The sequence below is a fragment of the Asparagus officinalis genome, chromosome 4 (assembly GCF_001876935.1).
Source record: "Asparagus officinalis chromosome 4, Aspof.V1, whole genome shotgun sequence".
NCBI classification, from domain to species: Eukaryota; Viridiplantae; Streptophyta; class Magnoliopsida; order Asparagales; family Asparagaceae; genus Asparagus; species Asparagus officinalis.
Window position 1 is genome coordinate 136,686,477 of NC_033797.1, and position 23,561 is coordinate 136,710,037.

The following is a 23,561-nucleotide window of genomic DNA, read 5'->3' on the forward strand; positions in this document are numbered from 1 at the left end:
GCGTACCTCTATGGGGCCTCGGTGAAGGTACATACATTATTTATGAAACTCCGTCAATAATTTAGTACCTATGGCCCATGTTAGGGGATCAATTTATAATTTGGTACGCTGACTGTATTTTCATTGAAGATCAATTCTCGACATTAGGGGGAGATTAGTGCCCAAAATACAAAATAATGTCAAGAAATTCCATTGGTGAAAAAGATCTTCAATATTTATATCCACGTACTAGTCAAACTGAACCAGAAGTTCACATGATAATCTGCCAAGAAAAGAGTGACTAAGCCCCATATTCATGTTGAATATATCATTGATGATTTAGTATGCCAGAAGCATATTGTGCTAGAAGCATATAAAACATGTTAGTGTAAAAGATAAAAGTCCGCGGCAAACTAAATTATATATAGAAAGACAGTCACTCTCACTCTCATAACCTCCAGAAGAGGTTCATCCTGAAGATGGAATCTCCAGTAAATTGCACGTGCACTTGATAATCACAATACTGGAGATGCGGAACGGCCAAATCCAATTGTTAAGGGAAATGACGAGGATTTGGTTGACATAAAATAAGAATTAAAGTGGCCACGAATTTGTGAAAAAGGAGAAATATATAATATAAATATAAAAGTTGTTGACAACATAGTTGCCTCTACAGTTGCTCTTACTATCTCTGAAAATAATCTGGATCCAGAACCTAAGTCGGTAGTAGAGTGCTTGAAGCACTCGGACTAGGTGAGATGGAAAGTGGCAATTGAGGCTGAGGTAAACTCGCTAAAGTATTTTGAACCTGTAGTTCATATATCCCTGCATGATATAAATGGGTCTTTGTAAGAAAAATAAATGAGAATTGTAAGGTGGTGAGATATAAAGCGGGATTCATAGCTCAATGGGTTCACACAGAGACCTGGCATTGATTTAGATGTAAAATATTCTCCTATTAGTGATTGTATTACGTTCCGCAAGTTAATACATATGGCAGAAACTATGAATTTATATATGCAGTATATGTACGTCATGACCACATTTTTATATGAGTCATTAGACGCTAATATGTTTATATGAAAGTCCCTGATGGACTTAAAATTCCTGAATTAAGAGAAAACAAGAATCGTAACATGTATAGCATTAAATTATAAAGGTCGTTATACGACTTGAAATAGTCGAGTAGAATGTAGTATAGCCGACTGAGTGAGTTCCACCTGAAGAGGAGATATGCAAATAATGATGTCTGTCCTTATGTGTTTATAAAGAAATTCGAAAATGACTTCTGTATTATATCAGTCTATATTGATGATATAAATGTTATTGAAAAGCACAAGGAGCTTACACAAGCTAGCTCATGCCTAAAGACGGAGTTTGAAATGAAAGACTTGGGAAAAACCAAATTTTGTCTCTGCCTGCAGATCGAGCATTTTCCCAGAAGGAATTTTTCTACACCAGTCAACCTACGTGAAAAAGATTTTTGGAAAGATTTTATAAATCTCATCCACTTAGCACACCAATTGTCGTCCGGTCCCTCGAAGTGGATAAAGACTCATTTAGACCCAAAGAAGATAATGAAGAAATATAAGGGCCAGAAGTTCCCTATCTGAGCACCATTAGAGCACTTCTTTATCTCACAAATTGCACCAGGCCTGATATTGCATTTGCGGTGAACTTGCTAGCAAGGTATAGTGCTTATCCTACAAGAAGGCAATGGAATGTCGTTAAACATTTCATTCGCTATCTTCAAGGTACAAAAGATCTTGGACTATTCTATAAAAGAAACCAAGATATGACATTGGTGGGCTATTAGGACGCTGGCTACATATGTCTGATCCCCATAACGCCAGATCCCAGACTGGTTATGTTTTTCTCTGTGGTGGTACTGTCGTTTCTTAGAGGTCTGTTAAGCATACCATGGTGATTACTTTTTCTAACCATTCAGAGATTATTGCTTTATATAAGGCCTCACGAGAATGTGTATGATTAAGATCGTTGATACGACATATTTGTGGCTCGTATGGTCTAGCGAAAGATGATATTACCCCCACTGTCCTTTATGAGGACAATGCAGCTTGTGTTGCACAAATAAGCAGTGGATATGTAAAAGGAACCATGACAAAACATATTACTCTAAAATTCTTTTATCCACATGAGCTCCAAAAGAACGGCGAAATCACCATCGAAAAAGTTCGCTCAAGTGATAATCTTGCAGATTTGTTCACTAAATCTCTGCCTACATCAACTTATCAGAAATATGTTCACAATATGCATAGACTTAAAAGACTATCTTCTTCAGGGGGAGCAAATTCTTAAAGAACAATCCTGAAGATTGGGCCCTGAAGGTCTATTATCATAATTTGCCCCTTTTTCGCTAAGTTTTGTTCCACTGGATTTTTCTTAGCATAGACTCAGAAGATTGTCATCATCAGGGGGAGCGAATTTTCAACGCAATCCCGAAGATTGTGCCTTGAAGGTCTATAGTTGTACTCTTTTTTCCTTTTGCTAAGTTTTGTCCCACAGAGTTTTCTTAGTTAAATGTTTTTAATGAGGCAACTAATGCAACAAGAATCTACTAATGTCGTGTACTCTTTTCCTCGACTAGTTTTTATCCCACTGGGTTTTTCTAGCGAGGTTTTTAACGAGGCATTGACATCATGTAGTAATGTCCAAGGGGGAGTGTTGTAAATATAAATACAATAAATGTGGACATACTAGAAGAAGACTCTTCACCTACTTGTGACTTTTAGTATTTTCTTCTACATCTATATAATGTAATCCATGGAAGACAAAATAGATGGAGGAATGAGGAAGATGAATAAAATGAGAATTACTTTTCTCCCTATTTCTTCTCTTGTCTATTTACATTTACATTTCATGTTTGATTCTTACTTTTGATATGTGATGTATGTAGATACAACAACGAGATTACAACAATCTAGCTATTTTTATTTGTTTTGTAGGAATTTTTCGATATATTTTTGAGCAATCTGAAGTCTAATTGGTCATAGGTGCTTTTCTAATTTATAATTTGGATTTTATTTTTATTATGAAAACCACCTTTAAAATAGAACAAATTGATATATAGGAACCACCTTTGAAGTTTTTTTTAACAACAAGCTAAAGGCGAATTTCTATTCAATTTTTATCCGAATTATCCAAAATATCCCCACCCATCTCCACCCTCCTTCCTTCTCCCTCCTCATCCATCCCACCTACGCCCTCCTCCTCCATCCTATCTTCTTCTTTTTTTTGGTCAATGAAAAATCTTTATTCATTCACCAAATATGAAATGAGTGTACATCAAGATACTCATAACCTGAGATTGTTTATATACAATTACAATGACAGTATCCAATCTCTTCCATTAACTAAATTTGCACTATTGAGGACTATATACAGCATGTTGATCTTTATTTCTCTGAACAACAGATCGATACTTTTGCACTTGTTCTTGAAGATCCTGTTATTTCTCTCAATCCATATACTATATAGTGTTGAAGAGAAAGCCATCCTCTTGATTTTTTGTTTATACCCCTTACCTCTCAAATTGTAACAATACCAATCCATAATGTGACTCCACACACAAGATTTCCATATAAATTTCAGCCAGTCCATCACAAGAAACCAGACTTCTCTTGAGTAGCAGCAATCAAAAAACAAGTGATCCCTGCTCTCCTCCTCAGCTCTTGTACACATGCAGCAAATGTTGCTGTTAATTACCCCCCTTCTAAAAGTCTATCTTGAGTATGCAGTCTATTTTGCACAGCTAACCAGCTCACAAAGAAGTGCTTAGGATGGCATATTCCCTCCCAGATTGTGTTATGCCATGGTACTATATTTGATGCAGGGGAGAGAGCATGATAGAGAACAGACATCTGAATTTTTGAATTCCTAACACAGGAATTAATCATTTGCATCAGGTTATCAACACCTCCACTGAAACAAAATTTTCCTCCGTCCTATCTTCGCCCTCCTCATTCACTCATGTTTTTTCTTCCACCATCTACCCTCCTATCTCCTCCTCCACACATCTCCTCCCTCTTCCTCCCTCCTCAATTCCACCTTCCTCCCTCCTCTTCCATCACCCTCATTCCTTTCTCTTCCATCCTACCTCGTTCTCCTCCTTCCTCCCCCATCTCAACCATGGTTTGGATGGAAGGAGGATGAGAGTGGATGAGGAGGAGAAGGGAGGAGGGTGGAGGTGGGTGGTGGTAGTTGGGGTGGATAAGGAGGGAGAAGGGAGAAGGAATGAGTGTATTTCAAATAATTAGGGTAAAAATCTAACTAAAGTTCGTTCTTAGGTGGTTGATTGAAAGCTAAATTCGCTTATAACATAGTACCTATCGATTTGGTCTATTTTAAAGGTTATTTTTTTAAAACCCCTTATAATTCGCTGCATGTGTGGGGTGTAGATGCATGTGAGCATGCACATGTGTAGGTGCATGCGAGTAGGTTTGTGTGTGCATGAGTGTGAACATGTGTGGATGGATGCACATGTGTAGGGATATAGCTGTCTGCAGGGCTACATGCGTGTTTTGGTAGACGTATGGTTGTGGATGGGTGTGCCTGTTTTGGGGGTCTTTGCATGTGTACAGGTTTGTGTGTGGCTCGGTCTGTGCAGGCGTGGGTGTGTGGATGTGTGCGCACCCGTACGTGTGCATTAGTCCATACATGGATGAGTGCGTGTGTACATGCGTGTATGTGTGCTATTGATTCATTCAATGATTTGGGACCAAAGTAGATAGAAGCGATAAGGCTTACTCCTTTTAATATAACTTGTAGGTGAGCCTCACCATATAGCTATCTCTTGGTGGGTCATTGAGCAAATGAGTTGCTAACACACATCCATTATGTCCCACGCACACAAACACACATGCGGACACGCATATGCATGCAGACATATACTCTAAGTAAGAGAGAGAGAGAGAGAGAGAGAGAGAGAGAGAGAGAGAGAGAGAGAGAGACCTTGGGAAGGACATCTCACCGCAGCAACTTTCCAAGCACGACTACGCAATTAGGGTTTGGATCTAGAAAGAAGGCAACCTGTCAAGTTGAAATCATTATCAGTGATGATGCTATTAAAGAACTTGTAGAAAATAATATGTTGTAAAATAATGAGATTTTTCTAAACTAAGAGTAGCTATTAACATAAGAAATATGCAGTATAATTAATTAGATGATAATAGTTGGTTCCTGTTACTTAATTGAATAACGTTCTTTCCCTCTGCAGTGTTGACCCGTAAAATAAGAAAATATCACAGAGATACATACGCATGCAGCTTTTATCTATGGATATGTAATGAATTGTTGCCTGAAACTTACAATATAGTTGCTAAAAATTAAGAGAAATTGGTACAATTGATTGGAAGTTAAGAGAAATTGGTACAATTGATTGGAAGTTACCTAAATATGCAGTTAGTCCATCTAACATAACCCCAATATTAATAATGAGAGTTCTGCGTCCCAACTCCAAAACGCGAGGGTCACCCCAGTGTCCCAACTCCAAAATGCGATGATCACCCCCGCGTTATAACTCCAAAACGCTAGGATCACCTCCGCGTTTCACAAAGCTAAACGCGAGGCTCGCTTCAGAATGCGAATCTCGCATTTGACCGTTTCAATGACAATTTGAATGGTTCAAAACCGTTTTCCACATAATGGGGCCATTAAGCCCAGCCCCTATTATGGAGAGATTTATGAGGTCACTTATACCCCTAGATATCTATAAATAGCTGAGAATTCAGCTGAATAAAGATCCTTTTTGGATCATTTGGTTTGGCTTTTGTTGGAGCTTTTGAGATCATTTGGGTTGGCTTTTTACACCATTTTCGGTTGAAGAACTTTGAGATCGGTTGTTTAGCTTATTTTAGTTAAAAATGATTAAATTTTTTTTCTGAAATTAACTCTTTCGCAGAGTTCTTAAACTCGTTTAGAGTTCTAAACTTGCCTGACAAGTTCTTCCCGACGTTAAGTCAAGAAGAGTAGACAAAGTTCCACAAAATGAGGCGTTCGGATCGTCAACGGGATACAAGAATCAAACTCCCATCAGCACTAAGAAGAACCTAACATTAAACAAAAAGGAAGATCCATCCTTCTCTATTTTTGTAAATCGGGAAATCGATCAAGAAGATTGTTACTTCTTTTTTCTAAGTCAGTTAGAGAGAGATTGTATTCGTTCTTTTCCTAAGTCAGTTAGGAGAATTAATAACATTTCTTCTTATTTTTTTTCTAATTTTTCTCACAAATAATGCAAATGGGTTAAGTTCTTTAATTAAGAAAAAAACCTAGCACTTACTTCTTTTTGGGGTTGGATTCGTTGGAACCATCCCTCTTGCTGGTCTTCTTTTATTGGCCTCAACCTCATACTTCACCCCTTCGCATGACGAAAAGGGCCTTCGACGCTTCATCTGTGCTTCCAAACCCAGACGATTCACAGTATTCGCCGTCCCTTCCATTCCCAGATGATTCACGAAGTGTGTCTGACGACTGTGATTTGGCTTCATCTTTCCCCTACCGTCCACCGCGATGAACGACTTTAAAATCATTAACCGATGCTTCCTTCGACAACATTTTCACGGTGAAAACCCTAACCCAAGATTGAAATTCGAGATGGCAGATATGGAGTTTGGGAATTTTCAGTGGCTCCTCAACAATATAAACGAAAGAGGGAGAGATAGTACTTGAGTGGAGAGGGGACGCAATTACCGAGTTTGGTCAAATCAGAGGGTGGGATTATAACTTCAACTAGGCTTTTCTCTCTCTCATCAACTTTGGGATCTTAACACAAATACACCATGTATTTGGGGTTTAATCACATGACCCAAAATGCAGAGGGCCAGGTCACATAGGCTTCCCATATGTGGGGCATTGACACAATTTTTCCTTTATACTTTGTAATAGCGCATTGATAAATTCTTGAAAAGAAAATGGCAAATCGTCGGGATATTTTATAAATGTCAGTTTTTTAAGATTGACGTCATTATTTTTTTTGGGAGCTAAGTTGCATTGGCTCTACCCTACTTTTGATATTGGGATTATTCTTTTCGTTTTTGTAAACAAGCATTTAATATATAATATTACGTTGTAATTTTCGAGTTTGAGAGCATATTCTTTCTCTGAAAAATACTTTGATTTATTGAAATGTGAGGTAGATATATTCTTGGCTTCGCCGACAACAAATAGGATAAAAATGCTATTTCTTTCTAGATAGTGGAAGTTATTTTCAACATGAATTTAATAGTAATTTAGGCAAAACTTTAGTAGAGGTCTCTAATGTGTGGATCAAATTTCATTTGAGTCTTTAATATTTGTAAGTTATCAGTGAGGGTCCTTAATGTTACTTTCTTCATCAGCCTATGTTTTTTTTACAAACTCCTATTAAATATTATTGATGTGATGATAATGTGACCCACCGTATCACTGTCACGTCAACAAAAAATTAGTAATGTTACACGTTCAATACAATAAAAAATTAGTGAACTTATAAGTTTGTATTGAACTTGGAATTTCACTATTTTTTTGCTGACACAACAAGGTCACGTCATCCCCATGTTAACAGACCGAAGCTGATAATAGAGGAACGTTCCGGACCCAACTGAATCCATCCAAATGATATTTGACTGATACATGAGACACCTCCATGAAATTTGCCAATAATTTATGTTGAAGGTTAACTTCTTTTAACCCGCCTAGGCTTATCATCTTGCTCTTTTGTAAGTTTTACTTTCGACAAACTTAGGATGATTGATTTATATATTAGGTTTTACGTTTGGGGGAAAAAAAAGTTTTTAACTCTTCTTAAACCTTCAGCTGACGTGTTACCAAATGCCACCCAAATTCCTATTGAGAGGTGGGAAATCATATTTTCTACATAGGCTTGCCACCGGGTCTGCATTATCTTCAACCCGGCCCGCTTGACGAATAGATTGGGCTAGGTCGAAAAAGTCAGACCGGTGCTCTGCAAATTCGGGTCATAACAAGTCACGTCCGACCCGAGTCCGACCCGACCGCACCGAACCCGACCCAATCCAAATGGACCATCCGAGCGTTGTCCAATCAAATAACGGAAGCCAGTTGCGTAGCTAAGACGCCGGCGCCGTCATTCGAATCAACGTGCTCCTCGTGTCTCTGAGGGCTACTCTCGTTGACCGAGACCCGTTCTCCTGGCGCCGTACACGTGTCACCCTCCTACTCGCTAGAGTCACCCGAGAGCCGTCACATCTTTATCCAAATCCGTAGAATTCTTTCTTGGATTTCATTTTCGCAATCAGTTCGGAAAACTTCTCGCATCTCCGAGCGAAGAGAATTAAGGTACTCCCGAAACTTCTCTCGTTCTAGGGTTTCTGATCAATCGCGAATCGAATTTACTTGAATTTTCGTTCAGTTTTCGATGAATTTTGATCTGTTGTCTTGCTAGGGTTTCCATCAACTTGACCGCCGCTCTCCGCGATGCCGCCCGAGCTCTCGCCCCGATGGCGGGCGAAGGCGAACGATTTCTTCTCAACTTCTGGTGTTTAGGCGAAAATCTTGGTTCTCTTTTAGATTTTCTGTCTTGATTGAAGAATTTTGGTGTGAAAATGCTAGGATTTGGTTTTAGGTGTGAAGCTGAAGCAAGCAGGGCATTCTGCGGGTGAAAATGTTGCTGAGGCGGCGGAAAAGGTGGGATCTCTGGTGAAGAGCAGGTGGGCCCTACTTAGGGAATCGAGGCAGCGGAGAGGCGCCGACGCCGCCGGGAGAGACTTGTGGTGTGAGGAACGGATTCTGTCGGCCGGCAGCGACGACGGGTTTGCTTCTGAGGAAGGGCGTGTTGGAGACCAAGGAGAAGGTTGTGGTGGGTAAATTGAAAGTTGAAGAGGTAATATTGGAGTTACTTTGTTTTAAATTTATGTGGGATTTGTTAGCATTTACATTAGTTAGTATGCTTCTGGTGACTTATGTAGCAGGAGTTTCTAGTGATGTTTTGGTGATTAAGGTCAAAATTTATACAAAATTTCACTTGAGTGGTAGAGATAGCTATTTTACTATTAGGATGCTACTACTTTCAATGGGTACTTAGTAGGTGCCAATGGAGTGGTTCTCATCAGAAGAGCGTCAACACATTCCTTGGGATCTACGTCTCAGACATTTGTGTTCTAGCTCGTCTAGCAAGTCATATTATGTTCATTGTGGATCAGGGGAAGTTGTTGGTTGTACAGTCACCCGTGCAAGTATGGCTATTGTCACCGTCTGGTTCTTTTCTTCCGGGATGCCAATCACCCTCTTCTAACAAGAGTTTGCCTCCTTGCCCTTTACGGAAACCTTCAGCTCCCCCTTGCTCAGAACCTTGCTCTGCCCACGTCGGTTGGTAACAAAACCATTGTTGCATACACAGTTGTTGATTGACCTCACCTTTCCTAAGGCTGATCCTTTATTAAGGACAATGGCTGAAGGCCTTCACCCAAATACATGCCCATGTAGCTCCTGATGGATCTCGTGTCCTTTGATTTGTGAACGTTTAATGTTGGTGCTCCCTCATAACAGCTCTTTAATTCAAATTTTATTGTCTCAAGCCTCAAGAAGAGATTTTCTTGCTTGCCCCAATTTGTGCTTAGGCTGTTTGTGGGCCTATCTGTCTTTTGGCTTCCTTCTGCTTGTGGACTGCAACTTTTTTATCGGACTATGGTTACTTCCCCTTAGCTACTCTCGTTCACCCTACTGAGTGGTCAAGAATGAGCTGACTCGCCACTTGTGGATCTATATGACGCCTTCCATGGGTAAACACCGTACGCTCCCTCTCATTGCCCTCCCCCTCTCCTTCGTTCCTTGCTCTCTAGAACAAATTCAGTCCGGCATTGTGGCATCTCCTCTTGGAGGCATTCGAGAGACCCTGCTAACTCTCTCCCCACTGACATGGGCATCTCTGCCTCCTCTGCTCCCACTCTAGTACTGGCTGATAAAGCTACCATTACCATCTTTTGTTGTAGCTTCCATCCTAAAGCTAATCTCCTTTGACTATTGAGAAAAGAGCACCTTTACATGTCAACATTTAGCATTAGAACAATGCCGTTCTCGTCATATGCTCGCTTTATTCCTGAGTTGTGAAGATTTATCGTGATAAACTATTTATCAACCTCTAACGTGGATCGGTCAAATGACATTTCTTAGAAACCTATGGTTTCAAAAAGAAAACATATTGTGATCTGCTATACTACCGTGACATAAATTTTGGGGAGAGAAAGCGTTATGTTCATCAATGTTGAGTGTTAATTTGTTTCATTTTTGTGAAACCTTTCTATCGATGTATCTTCAAATAAACAAAAGGCCATGTAGGTACAAATTAATAGCCAAAAATATCTTTTATTTTGAGTTTGAAATCTATTATTACTCAAACTAGCATAGTTTTGCTTATACAGACTGATTCATGTGTGCATGCTAGACAGTATGTACACATGACGTTCAAGAAGAAAACCCCTTCACTGAAAACAAATAATGATGTCAGTTATTGATGGGAACCCGCTGTGATAATTTTAGGGTGGTAGATCATCCCAAACAAACAATAAGATTGTTATGCCCTCTTTGAGGGTCAACATAATTCAAAATAAATTGATATATAGAGTTGAATCCAATAAGAAATGTCCAAAAAACTTGATTAAATACATTTTCTATATTGTATGTTACATTATGCTTATGGATGGTGAATTACTTGTTTGATTTAATGACTTGGATCTGATAAGATGAATTGCTGGGTAGGTAACACAGAACTCTTTGCAGACACGCTATGGACACATGTAGTTCAAAGAAATTCCCTATTTCCTCATTACTTATACCCAAAACTAGTTTCTCTGGTAATATTAGGTTCAAAACCAATTGGTTTTTTAACCCGAAAACTAAAACTCATTACTTAAAATTTGAAAACCACCTGTCGTATTATCCCATGCAGTTCCCATGCAATCAGAACTAAAACTTTTTATTGTTAAATCTTATTCTTAGTTTGATATAACTTGATTCTTAGTTGTTATAGATTATAGAAAGAAATATGCAAATGTTATTGGTTTTTTTCAATATTTGATCATGTGCATGTATTACATACCGTGTCCTCGTATCCTACATTTTACAAATTTGCCCTGTCTGTGTCTGTATTCATGTCCGTGTCCGTGCTACCTTGATTGCTAGTTTCCCCAACTCAATCATAACCTTTCGTGCTTGTTAATTTAAATGTTTTATTTTTTTCTAGAAGGAGAAAATTATGTCTTAGGATATACACTGACCTTCTTCTTTTATCGTCCATCAGCTTTCTCTCTGTATTCCTGATGTTTCTACTTTGTTTGAAGTCCGTTAGGGCCAAAAATCTTAAAGAATCTATTACTTCTATTGAGTTTTAGTTACATTTTATATGTGCAAAGACAATTTTGTAATATTTTCTCAATGGAGAGATCTAAAAAACTCGATGGCGTTCATTTCCTATATTGTATGTTCCATTATGCTTATAGATGGTGAATTACTTGTTTGATGTATTAACTTGGATTTGATTTATTAATGAATTAACAACGAACAATTAGCAAAATTTTAAATATATTATGCAACAATAAGGGAATTACAAGAATGCTACCAATAACGTATGAACAAACTACTAAAAAACAAAAGAGAAAGAATATAAAACTATTCACAAAGATGCATAAAACTTTGTGAAAGTAAAACAAAAGACACGCCTCATATAGGGAATATAAGGAATCAATTGTTGGTAGTGCAATGTTACAAAAGTGGACATAGAGTTAGGTAGCGGCATATATATAGACAACTTTAGCATAAAATCTTTGAAAAGTTGGTCAAAATTATTAATTTAAACAATAAAGAGGAAGTGACTATGAATAGTTTTTTAAGTTGAACACATTCACCAATAAATAACTTAGAGATGGAAGAAAGATCATAGGTCACGGGTGACATCTAGAGAATTAAATAAATTAATACCAATAAAGGAAATATTAAATAAAATACTACATTCTCCTACTATAAATATCAACATCAACATCAACACTTAAAGCACAAACGGGGAGCAAGGGTAGTAAGTATTATTCAACAGAATTTTATTAAATCAATATTATATTAGTTTTAATTAAGAAAGTTTTCTATAATAATAGAATGTAAATTTATAATATATGTTTATATGTTAAGTTTGAAATCCAAAAAAAGGGAAGCAGGCAAAAAAAAAACCAACGTCCAGTCATTCAGTGGTTAGTATATTATATTTGATACATCTATTTATTAATTCAACTAACATTTGTTAATACATTATCTTATTTATAAATATTTCTAAAGCAATAGTAACAAAGGAGATTAGAATACTACAACAACTAATAATAAAATATTAAATTTTTATTTCAATAATATATCTTAATAATATACAAACATATAAAAAAATATTAAATTAAAGACAAATAAAATTAAAATGAATAAGAATTAAAATATATATGAAAATAATTAACCACTAGCCCGTGCATCGCATAGGGAATATACGAGTGTAATGGAATGACTAATAATTCACTTTGACAAATAACACTTATATTTTGTAATAATATCTTACTATCCTTAAGTTAGATAGGTTAAATTTATTAATTTGATTGCTATTGAATGGCTAAGGATGAGATTTTAATTTTGATAAAATTAGTATTATGTTTATGTATTATAAGGATTAAATAACTCTCTAGAATTTAGATTGTTGCCACATGTTAGCAAGGTTTTAATTATCATTTATCAAAAATATATCGGACGATCAAGATTCATATTGGATCCGGGTTATCGGGAATATATTAGGGATAAGAAGTAAAAAAATCAATGTCATATTAGATGGTGAGCGTATATAATATAATATTCTAAAATGTAATCTAAGCATATTTAATAAAATATAAAGAGGGTCTTCGAGAGAGGTCATCAACAGAGGTATTCGAGGGAGAAATTTGTGAGTAATTTGGGGGAGAGAACAATGGAGGCAGAGAAAATTAGCGTTACACGATGAGCGGATGTGATATGGAATAGGATAGCACGGTTTTTGTTTAATGGATGCGAGTCAGGTATGGAAAAAGAGGCGTTTTGCTTCTAAACCCGAACATGTGTAAATTGTAGAAAATTGGGCAATTTTTAGCCCATGAGAAATCGACCACTATCGGATTTACAGCGATATATCGTGCAAATTAGCCAAAAATGACGTATGATAAATTTTTTTAGAAATTGTATCGGCCATGATCCAAATTCTAATATATCAGCGATAAATCAATATAATCAACCTATTTTTAAAATACAGTTCGTTAGCATTTGAACGTAGAGTGGTAGAATATAAAAGCCATATGTCTTTAACACCCCCCTTCAAAATATTAGTCAACACAAAATGAAGTGTTTTTGCAAATGCAAGCATGTGATATTCAAGGATAAGGCTTAGTTACTTAATTTCATTGGGAGAGCTTTAATTGAATTAGAGCCAATCTCTACCATTAATAGAAATGATCATAACCTAATCTACATCAAAAAATAAGCTTAAACCCTTTTTATTTTGATTGTAGGTTTTGTTAAGTACATGTATTCTTTTTATAAGTCTATATATATTATCATATGAACTTATTTGGGTGCTTAATTACTTCGTCTAGCACTTACTTGCATAGAGAAGTTATTAGTTGTATATATAAAACAATATTTGTAACTTTATTCATTATACTTTTTGACTAACTAGAATTAGTTTTAATGATCTTTGCTTTTGAAAAACAGTAGGTTAGAAGCTGATTGAGCTTGTTATATGAAGCCTTTGTTTGGGTATTTTCCATAAGCTTTCTAATTGTTGCACAATATAAGTATTATTTGTCAAAGTGAATTAAGATATGTTGGTGATGGAAGTAATTAGAAAAAATAGCTAAATATTTGACTTATTACTCATTCCATTATACTAATATATGTTCCGTGTGCGATGCACAGGCTAGTGGTTAATTATTTGTCATATATTTTTTTAATTATTATTTATTTTAATTTTATTTGTCTTTAATTTAATATTTTTGTCTATGTTTGTGTATTATTAAGTTCTATTATTGAAATAAAAAATTTAATTATTTTATCATTGCGTATTGTAATGTTATAATTTCTTTGGTTACTATTTATAAATATTTATAAATAAGATAATGTATTAACAATTATTTGAATTAATAAATAGATGTAAGAAAATATAATATGCTAACCGTTGAATGATTAGATGTTGATTTTTTTGGTTTTTGCTTGCTTCCCTTCTATTATTTAATTTTAAACCTTACATATAAACAAATATTATAAATTTACACTTTACTGTTAGGGCCTGTTTGTTTCGCAAAAAAATACAGGAAGTGGAGGAAAGTGGGGGAAAAGAAAATAATTTTTGATAGGGCCTGTTTGTTTCGCAAAAAAATACAGGAAGTGGAGGAAAGTGGGGGAAAAGAAAATAATTTTTGACGTTTTCCTCCACTTTCAGAGGTTTGGTTCGTCAAAGCTATAAAAGAAAGTGGGGGAAAGTATGAGCTGTCACTATATTATTGGTTGATGTGAGTAATTTTTGATGTTTTCCTTCACTTTCCTTGTTTAGATTTTTTTTCTTGTGTTTGGTTCATTCTTAAAAGTTGGGAAAAAAAGATGAGATGAGATGAGATGAGATGAGTTGTCACCATATTATTGGATGATGAGATGAGATGAGTTTTCCTCCACTATCCTTGTTTTTTTGGAGGAAAGTGATGAAAGAAAATTTTAATGAGATGTGATGAGTTGTCACCATATTATTGGATGATGTGAGTAATTTTTAAAGATGATAGAAAATAAAGAAAAGTGGGGGAAAGTGAGTTAGATGAGTTGATTGATGTGACTCATTTCTTGTGTTTTGTTTATTTTTAAAAGTATGAAATGAGATGTGGTGAGATGAGTTGTCACAATATTATTGGAAGAAAGTGGAGAAAGTAAAGAAAAATGGGTTTTGGAGAGTGAGGGAAAGTGAAAAAGTAAAGGAAAGTGGGTTTTGGATTCTGGGGGAAACGAAACAAACAGGCCCTTATAGGAAAATTCTTATGTAAAACTAATATAATAATGACTTAATAAAATTTTGTTGAAAATAATACTTACTACCCTTGCTTTCTGTTTGTGCTTTAAGTTTTGATGTTGATGTTGGTATTTATAGTAGTAGAATATAGTATTTTATTTAATATTTTCTTTACTCGTATTAATTTATTTAATTCTCTAGATGTCATCAGTGGCCTATGATCTTTCTTCCATTTCAAAGTTATTTATTTGAGAATCTTTGTTCAAGTTAAAAAATATATGTAGTCACTTCCTCTGTATTGTGTAAGTAAATAACTTTGACGAACTTTTCAAAGATTCTATGTTAAAGTTGTCTATCTCTATGCCAAAGAAACCTACCTAACTCTGTCCACTCTTGTAACATTGCACTGCCAACAATTGATTCCTTATATTCCCTACGTGATGTGTCTTTTTTTTACTTTCACAAAGTTTTATGTATCTTTGTGAGTAGTTTTATATTCTTTCTCTTCTATTTTTTTAATATGTTATTATTAGCATTCTTGTGATTCCTTTATTGTTGTATAATATATTTAAAATTTTGCTGATTGTTCTTGGTTAATTCATTAATATATATAGCATTTTAATGTTCATTTGATGTGTTAGTTGCAATAGACCCTTCGCCATATCATTGTTTTGAACTTATTACTTGTGTAGTATCGTGTACTGCATGTGTGAGCTTTTGAAAGATATCGCCTATGGGTGAAATTAGTGAACCTGCTTCTAGGTAAAAAAAGTTAAAAAATTTACCGTATTGTTTATCTGTAATAGTGAAACTATAAGGATAAAATTGACACTATATGTATGTGCAAGTAACCCCCATTAGAGCATATTTGTTTGCATGAAAGTAATTAAGAAGCGGCTAAAGTAAATGAAATAGAAGTAACTTTTGTCATTTGTGAGTAATAATGAAGAACTTACTTTTGACGCTTCCTCTAATGTAATGTGTGCATGAAGTTAGGAAAAAAATTATTAATATTTTCTTTATTAGTTATTTCCTAACTATTTTTGTTATTTAAATGAAAAAAGTGACTGAAGGGTAAGAAGTATCATTTCTGCTACTTTAAAATATATATATTTTCATTATTTCCTACTTCATAGTTTAGAATTTATTTCTTTGATCTATTTCCTACTTTAGTACTTTTGCTAACTATTCATCAGACAAGATTTTATTCTACTTCTTTAGTTTTTATTTTCATTATTTCCTACTTCGTAGTTTAGAATTTATTTCTTTGATCTATTTTCTACTTTAATACTTCTGCCAACCATTCATTAGACAAGATTTTATTCTGCTTCTTTAGTTTTTCTATTATGTCTCACACATAAGCAGAGCCATGGAGTCAAGGGGCCACATGTGCCTCCCAAAACCCTGCCCCGATACTCACTAAGGCGTATGGGTGCATATATCTTAGGGTCCTTATATTTTGTAGAAAAAGATTCTCAGCATCATGTTGTGTAGGGACAACATGAAACCAGATTTAATTTGGGTGTTGTATATATGATGCAGCTAATATAAAATCACAGTATGTTATGAGGTGGGAAGCATATGATATAGGTTATTTAAGTTAGGAGAGATTTAAAAGAGTTGTGGCACCATAGGCAAACCCATTCTACGATGAATTGTATTGTTTTATTTTTTAAACTAGTATTTAGACACGTGCAAAGCACGGTTCCTAAAAGATTTTCTGTAAATATTGAACATGTTACCAAAATAAAGTATTCTACTTTAGATATGAAGTACAGTGGTGGAAGTGAACCGAATAATTAAAAAACAATTTGGTTATTATTCGTCTAGATATTCGATCAAGTTAGATTCGATAACTACTTCATTAACCAAAATTTTAAAGATCAAATAACTACTCAAAACTAAAACCGAATTAGCACAATAATGGTCAAATTTTTCAGTGCATAAACGTGTGAAAATATTTATCTAAAATTTAAATTTGTAAAGTGAAATAAAGTTATCGTTTCATAACTGTGATGAACCGAGTTGACACTCCGATTCGATCTATCCATCATCATCTCTGACATAATTAATCTTCAATCCCTAACCCACGAATAAACAAAATCATTAAAACTTAGCAACCAAATCTTTATTAAAAAAGCAAAAAATATTAACTAAATCATACTTCCTTTAAAAGAGAGAGTTGTGAAAAACTTTCCAATGACTATATTACCTCTTTTGATATTATATTCTATTACTAACTAAACTAAATTAATTATCGTTGTTAATTAATTATACTATGTGTCACTTCAAGTTTGTATAATTTGATCCTTAAAACTTTTAACATTATTGTAAAACTCTACATCATATTTTTTATTAGTAATTATAATAATATATTAATAGGTAATTGCATATTAATAAAGTATACATGGAAAGAGTAGAAAACATAGTATAGTCCTAAAAATACTATGACACTCATATAGGAAAATTATAAAGACATTCTTATGTTTAGGTAATAGGATAAAAGATACATGCATAAAATTTTAGAAAACATTAAGATATTTAAGTGTAGCAAGATACAAGTGGGGATATATACGTATAATTTTGGTAAACTATAAGTAATTTAAGTTCAGTTAAGCCTATAAAAAATTGTAACCTTTGTTATCTACAAATAATAGTACATAATCCCACTGATAAATAATATTCATCATATAATATGAGGTCACATGCTTAGCTTATCTATAATAGTACATAATCCCACTGATAAATAATATTCATCATATAATATGAGGTCACATGCTTAGCTTATCTACACCTCTATACTTAAACGAGGATCCAAAGATTTATTGTTCATGCTACAGTAAATAATACATCAAATTACTATAGCATGAACAGTAAATCTTTAGGTCTCCTTTAAGTATGCAGAGTAAATTTACTATTCATGCTACAATGATTTACTATATCATAAATAGTACCCTTTTAAGTATAGAGCAGTAGATATGATTTCTAATTTTAAGCATATAATAATCAAATCAAATGTATTAAACCTTAGAGGGAAGTAGGTTCAAAATGCAATGCTTAAAAAAGCACCATATTTTGAATAAGTCTTCAGATTTTGAATTATTTCCTAAAATTATATACTTCGCTTAGAAAACTTTAGAATAAGCTTTTGAAGGACTATTACAAGCTGGTGGAATGAGATAAATAGTAAACAAATAAAATCCATGATATTAGATTGCAGAAATCGGGAATATGTATACAATACTGGGCATCATATGAGATAATATTCATACATAACATAATGTAATATGTAATCTAACATATTAATAAATTTTAAACATAACAATTTGTTTCGAGATATATGCTTAAGATTTTGGAGAGCCGAGAATGTAGAGATTTTGGAGAAGAATTGCGACTTTTATGGGTTTTCTGGGTTTTGATTTTGTTTCCTAAACATGATTCAAACCTAAGCCCACAATCAAATTACAAATGACACGATTATTACGATATCTTCAAAGGGAGATATCAGCCATATTTTTATAGCTGTTCATATATCAAAAAAATCACCAAATAAAAGAAAACATTATTAAATTTTTTCGAAATAAAGTCTTTAACCCGATATATTAGCCGATATAGCAGTATATCAACTGATGTTTAATACAATGCCTATAGGAGCAAATATGTGAAAATTATTTAGCTATTAGTTCCTTGATTTTAAGTATCCAATAATTCTATGTTATTCTCTCAAAATTTTGAAATTGTTTATAATTTTAGGGACTAATATTAAATTAGTAAAAATTTAAGGGACAAATTATAAATAAGCCATATTTAAAAGAAGAGTTAATTTTTAAAAACCATCTCAAGTATGTGGATTGTGTCAAAAAACTCACTCAACTGATTCAATTTAATAAAGCCCCTTATTATTGGGGTGTTATAAATAAACCCTCTTAATTTTGGTGCTATTTTAGAAAACATCCCTCAACTATAGCGTGTCTCATTAAAACTCATATAATCTTTTACACTTCTATCAATAGACCCCCTTAACATACTTCAATATGTGATTTGGACAAAATACCCTCTTGAAGAAAATAATTTTAGTTAGAAAGAAACGCTCAACCGGTAATAAAAGGACAACAACCAATTTACAATTTTTTTCCTCTATATCATTTTTTTTTCTTTTATCTGGCAAAAGCCAAGGTAATTCTTTTATAGTTTATGGATATTTTTATCTTTTCAAGTTAAGTACTTGTTATATACTAGATAACACTCAAATGATATTAGTTTTGAGAGGTTAGGTTTAAGTGAAAAAAGTTCATAGGGGTTAAATCAAATTTTTTACATTGAGATAGATAACCTACAAAACACCCAAAACATGACGGAGATTTACTCAGTTTCAAATAGTTTTTTTGGTGAGGGGGGGGGGGGTTGACATGCACCCCATGGTTAAGGGGGAGTTTTCAAAATCAATCATTAACCAAAAGCACAACTTAAGGCACATGTGACATCAATTTGATAAGAGTGGAATTTATAACAAGACCATCACTCAATGAATTGATTGGGGTTATTTCTCCTTAAATTTATCCTATACTTCAACTTTGAAAATCTTTTGCTATAAAAATCTCCTAAGAGAAACTTAATCTTTATTTGGGATGAGTATGCGATCATTTTGATTCCCCTCGTCTTTCATGATTTATAATAAATTATTGGATAAAGTAAATTAAGTTTTCATTTTATATTACTCACATTCTTATAAGTTTATGAAGCTCATAGCTCGGATATGAGTATTGCTGCAAAAATTGTATTCTTCTAATTCCTTAACATAATTTTTTGGATATTATTTGACATTGGATAGATATGAATTATTTTGTTAAAATACAATCAATATGAGTGCATAATATGTAAGTGTTATTGAGGCGCAAAACGCAATGCGGGGCGCAAAGGTCCTTTACGCGCACCATGCGTAAAGCGCACAACGAGACGCGCGCCTCACTAATTGAGGCGCATAACTCAAACTAATATTTGCCAACATCATAAGACAGAAACATATAAGCAACATATTAGTTACCTACATCCAAAATTATGAGAATATCAACTTAAATCATCAAATTATGCTAACTGAATTTTTAAAGTAATAAAAAAGATACAAGAAACATGTATTTAAATCATCAAATTAAGTGATTAACAATTATGAGCATATGTTTATAAATTGTCACATAAAAGACTAAGAAATATAATTAACAAACATGACTGTTCATAATTTTCTAGTTAGTATTCTTAATTGATATTTGCTACTTAGCATGAAAAGATGAAGAATGAATGTAACAATTACATATTTACATGTTTATAATTTGCTAGTTAGCATGCTAATTAGAGAATGAAGTTACAATTAGCAAACAAGTATACTAAATTACTAATTATTGTTTCCTTTTTATAGGTTAAACATGAAAAGATGAAAATAGATTAGCAACTAGTAAGAAAGAGTATATTACATGATATAAATATGTAATTATGTAAATTATTTTAAAAAAATAGAAGAAAGAGTATGTTACGTTACGCATGTGCGAGGCGCAGGTGAGGCGCGCGCGAGGCGCACGCGAGGCGCGAGCGAGGCGCACGTGAGGCGCACGCGAGGCGCGCGCCTCGCTGCGTGCAGCGCCCCGCCTCGCGTGCGGGGCGCATTTCCCCCAGGCCGAAGCGCCCCGCGCCCGAGGCGCACCCGAGGCGCGCGCCTCAATAAGCCTAGTATAAATCATTCTCAAAGTATATTTTATAATTTTTAGAAACTAGAGCGTAATCGCTTTGACAGATTAATTAATAGTTGTTGAAATGTAAAAAGAGTAAAATATCATATTTTGGAATTGATCACATAGTTTATGTTTTCATTCTTGATTGAATTTGCACATTCTAAGCTAGAAAATTCTAGAAAAAATTCTTGAATATATATAATACTAGGTCGTTGGATAAGCAATAAGTGGAAGTAAACAATAGGTCGAAATGATTTTTTTTATAACTAAACAAAATCCTTAATGATTGGATAAAACCTACCATTTTCTTTAATGAATTCAAGAATTTGTTTTCTTCATTAATAATAATAGATTTTTCCCATATTGGTCCCTTACATTATTAATATTTTGAAATCATACATTCAAATTGCTAATTAATCTTAAATCAATAATATTTTAAGGCTTTAAACATCATTATTTCTCTTGAAGACAAAATGTTAAATCTAACAAGATTTTACACATGGAAATATAAAAAGAACTAATATATTATGATAACTATAAATTTTTTATAACCATGTTATATTAAATAAATAAACTTAAAGTAAATAATTAAAATATTTGACCACGTGTAGTGCACGTGCATTCCACCTAGTCAAATTTAAACATAAGGGTTGGTAACATGATCAGAATTAGACATTATTAAGATTAACTAAATCAAAATTAATCATTATAAATAGAAATTAGCATCTTCACTATGCTAAAAGAAGTAACTAAATAATCCAAAAACCAACAATTTGAGATGCAAAAAATTAGAATTTAGATCAAATTCTTCACCATGATTTATATATCAATCAATTCCTCTAAAAGTAGATCTTTTGTTGGACTAATTAAAAGATACAAAAAATTAAGGTATCGATCTCTAAAGATCCTTCTTTACAGAAAGTGTAGCTAGCCAGAAAGCCCAAAAAATCTACTTTTGTCTTCTTTGGTTTAGTGTTTGTTCTTTTTTAATGAATTTCCAAAAAAATCAGCGAAGTAAGGACTATGATCAGGAAGCAAAGCATGGTTACGCCAACCGAAGCAATGTAATTATGTTAAAAAAGATCCTCAGTGTTGTAAAAAAGGAAGCAAACCCATTTTCAGGAAGAGTTGTTCAAAGAACCAATTAGCTAAAAGGAAAAAAGTAGTGCTCCTTCTATGTTAATTCATTAAAACAAATGATGCAAGATGAAGGCTTTAGCTTCCTCTTCGGGTTTGCTTTGTAATGCTCAATTGAGTTTCTGGTTTAATGATTATTGGAATTAGGGGTGAAGCAATTCTATTTGAAGGAATTATGCCAATTAACATGAAGCCAGTTTGCACTTTTGTGCTAGTTAACTCTCTTGATATAAAATGAGATTGTCCTGGGTGAAGGACAATGAATTTTCCATGTGAACTGGAGTATCTTCGACTCTACACAACCAAGATGATCAATTAAAGCCTACATCATAAGCATTGGAATCCTCAAGACTAATTAAGATGGAAACTGCCAGCCAATCTTGAGTATAAAAGCAAATGCCAATTTGAACTTTGGTCAAACGATATGATGCAATCATAAGAGACTCGCTCTATGAAGATTGTGATATGATCTTCGATGAAGCCACTCAATTACATGACGATGTGTGTCATTACATTGTACAAAGGGCAAGATACATATGCTAATTTTTGTCAACCTTTTGAACTCATAATCATGTTGTGCATGTTATATCCTACATCGTATGGTCTTCTATGTATCAGTAACCATTATAATCATAACACTTGCTTCCCTTGTCTGCTTTGATATCTTAATGATATGCTTTCTCTACTACTTGTTCTTTTTTATTATATTATCTACAACGACTCTTTAAAACAGAAGTTTTATATTGTAAATAAACTTTTATGAGAAACGCATGAATTTTTATTTTTTGCTCTTAAATAATAAGTTTACACGAAAATGCAATGCTAGCAATAGTGTAGTAAATAAAGTATATAAGAACTTGCCAAATGCTAATGAAAAACCAATCCAAACAATATGCTAAAAATACTAAATATAATTGAGAAGTATATTTATCGGTAGCTAGTAGCAAAAGATAAATGAGGACCCCTAATGAACCATAAATTAGAAAGCATTTGCCTTTTTTTTTGTCACATAAGATTCAATGAAGCTAAAGTTTATGTCTGGCTTCAAATGATTCCTCATTAGTCTCCATCTTAAAAAAACACGATTCAACTCCATATTAATGAAAATAAACCAAAATTCAACAAAAATTGTAAAAATAAAAATTACCTTACACCCATCAATCCCAAACTGGAACAATCTAATCCCATTAGCCCTTAAGAACTCCGAATTCGCCTTCGGGTACGGCTCCAGGCAAAGGCATCTTCACCAATCCACAATCGAACGAACAAAACCCATACACCAAAATCAATCAAAATCTCAACTTTAACCAAGAAAAAAAATCAGCAAAAAACAATAAGAACTTACAAAATTGAAGGAAGCCTCAAGCAGGTTAAGAAGCTGAAGTTAGCAGTATCAGGAAACCCCGATCGAAATATCCCATCTCTAGCAGCGGTAACCTCACCGCCCAAAGAAGAGTAGCTAACTTTGTCAACGATCAATAACATAAATTTTTTTTTTAAAATCCGTCAAAAACGTCACAAAAGAACGGCTTCTTAACCTACATAAACGGTGAGAAAGTAAAAGGGGAAGAGGACCTACCGGCGAACTTGTCCTGCAAATTCGAGGGCGGCACGATCTCCGAGGTCTGAGGACGGTGGAGGAAGCATTTGACGATGGAGACGTCGGAGGAGGAGAGGGGGTATCGGCGACAAAAGAAGGG

General features: G+C 34.1%; 1 protein-coding gene across 1 annotated transcript in view; it reads left to right on the forward strand.

Moving 5' to 3' along the window:
* Nucleotides 8,073-23,561, forward strand: part of LOC109839483 (uncharacterized Rho GTPase-activating protein At5g61530) — a 32,491-nt gene continuing 17,002 nt past the window's right edge. The window contains 4 exon segments of the mRNA XM_020407920.1: nt 8,073-8,295; nt 8,402-8,494; nt 8,582-8,754; nt 8,756-8,839. Coding sequence (XP_020263509.1) covers nt 8,434-8,494; nt 8,582-8,754; nt 8,756-8,839 — 318 coding nt within the window. The 5' untranslated portion in view covers nt 8,073-8,295; nt 8,402-8,433.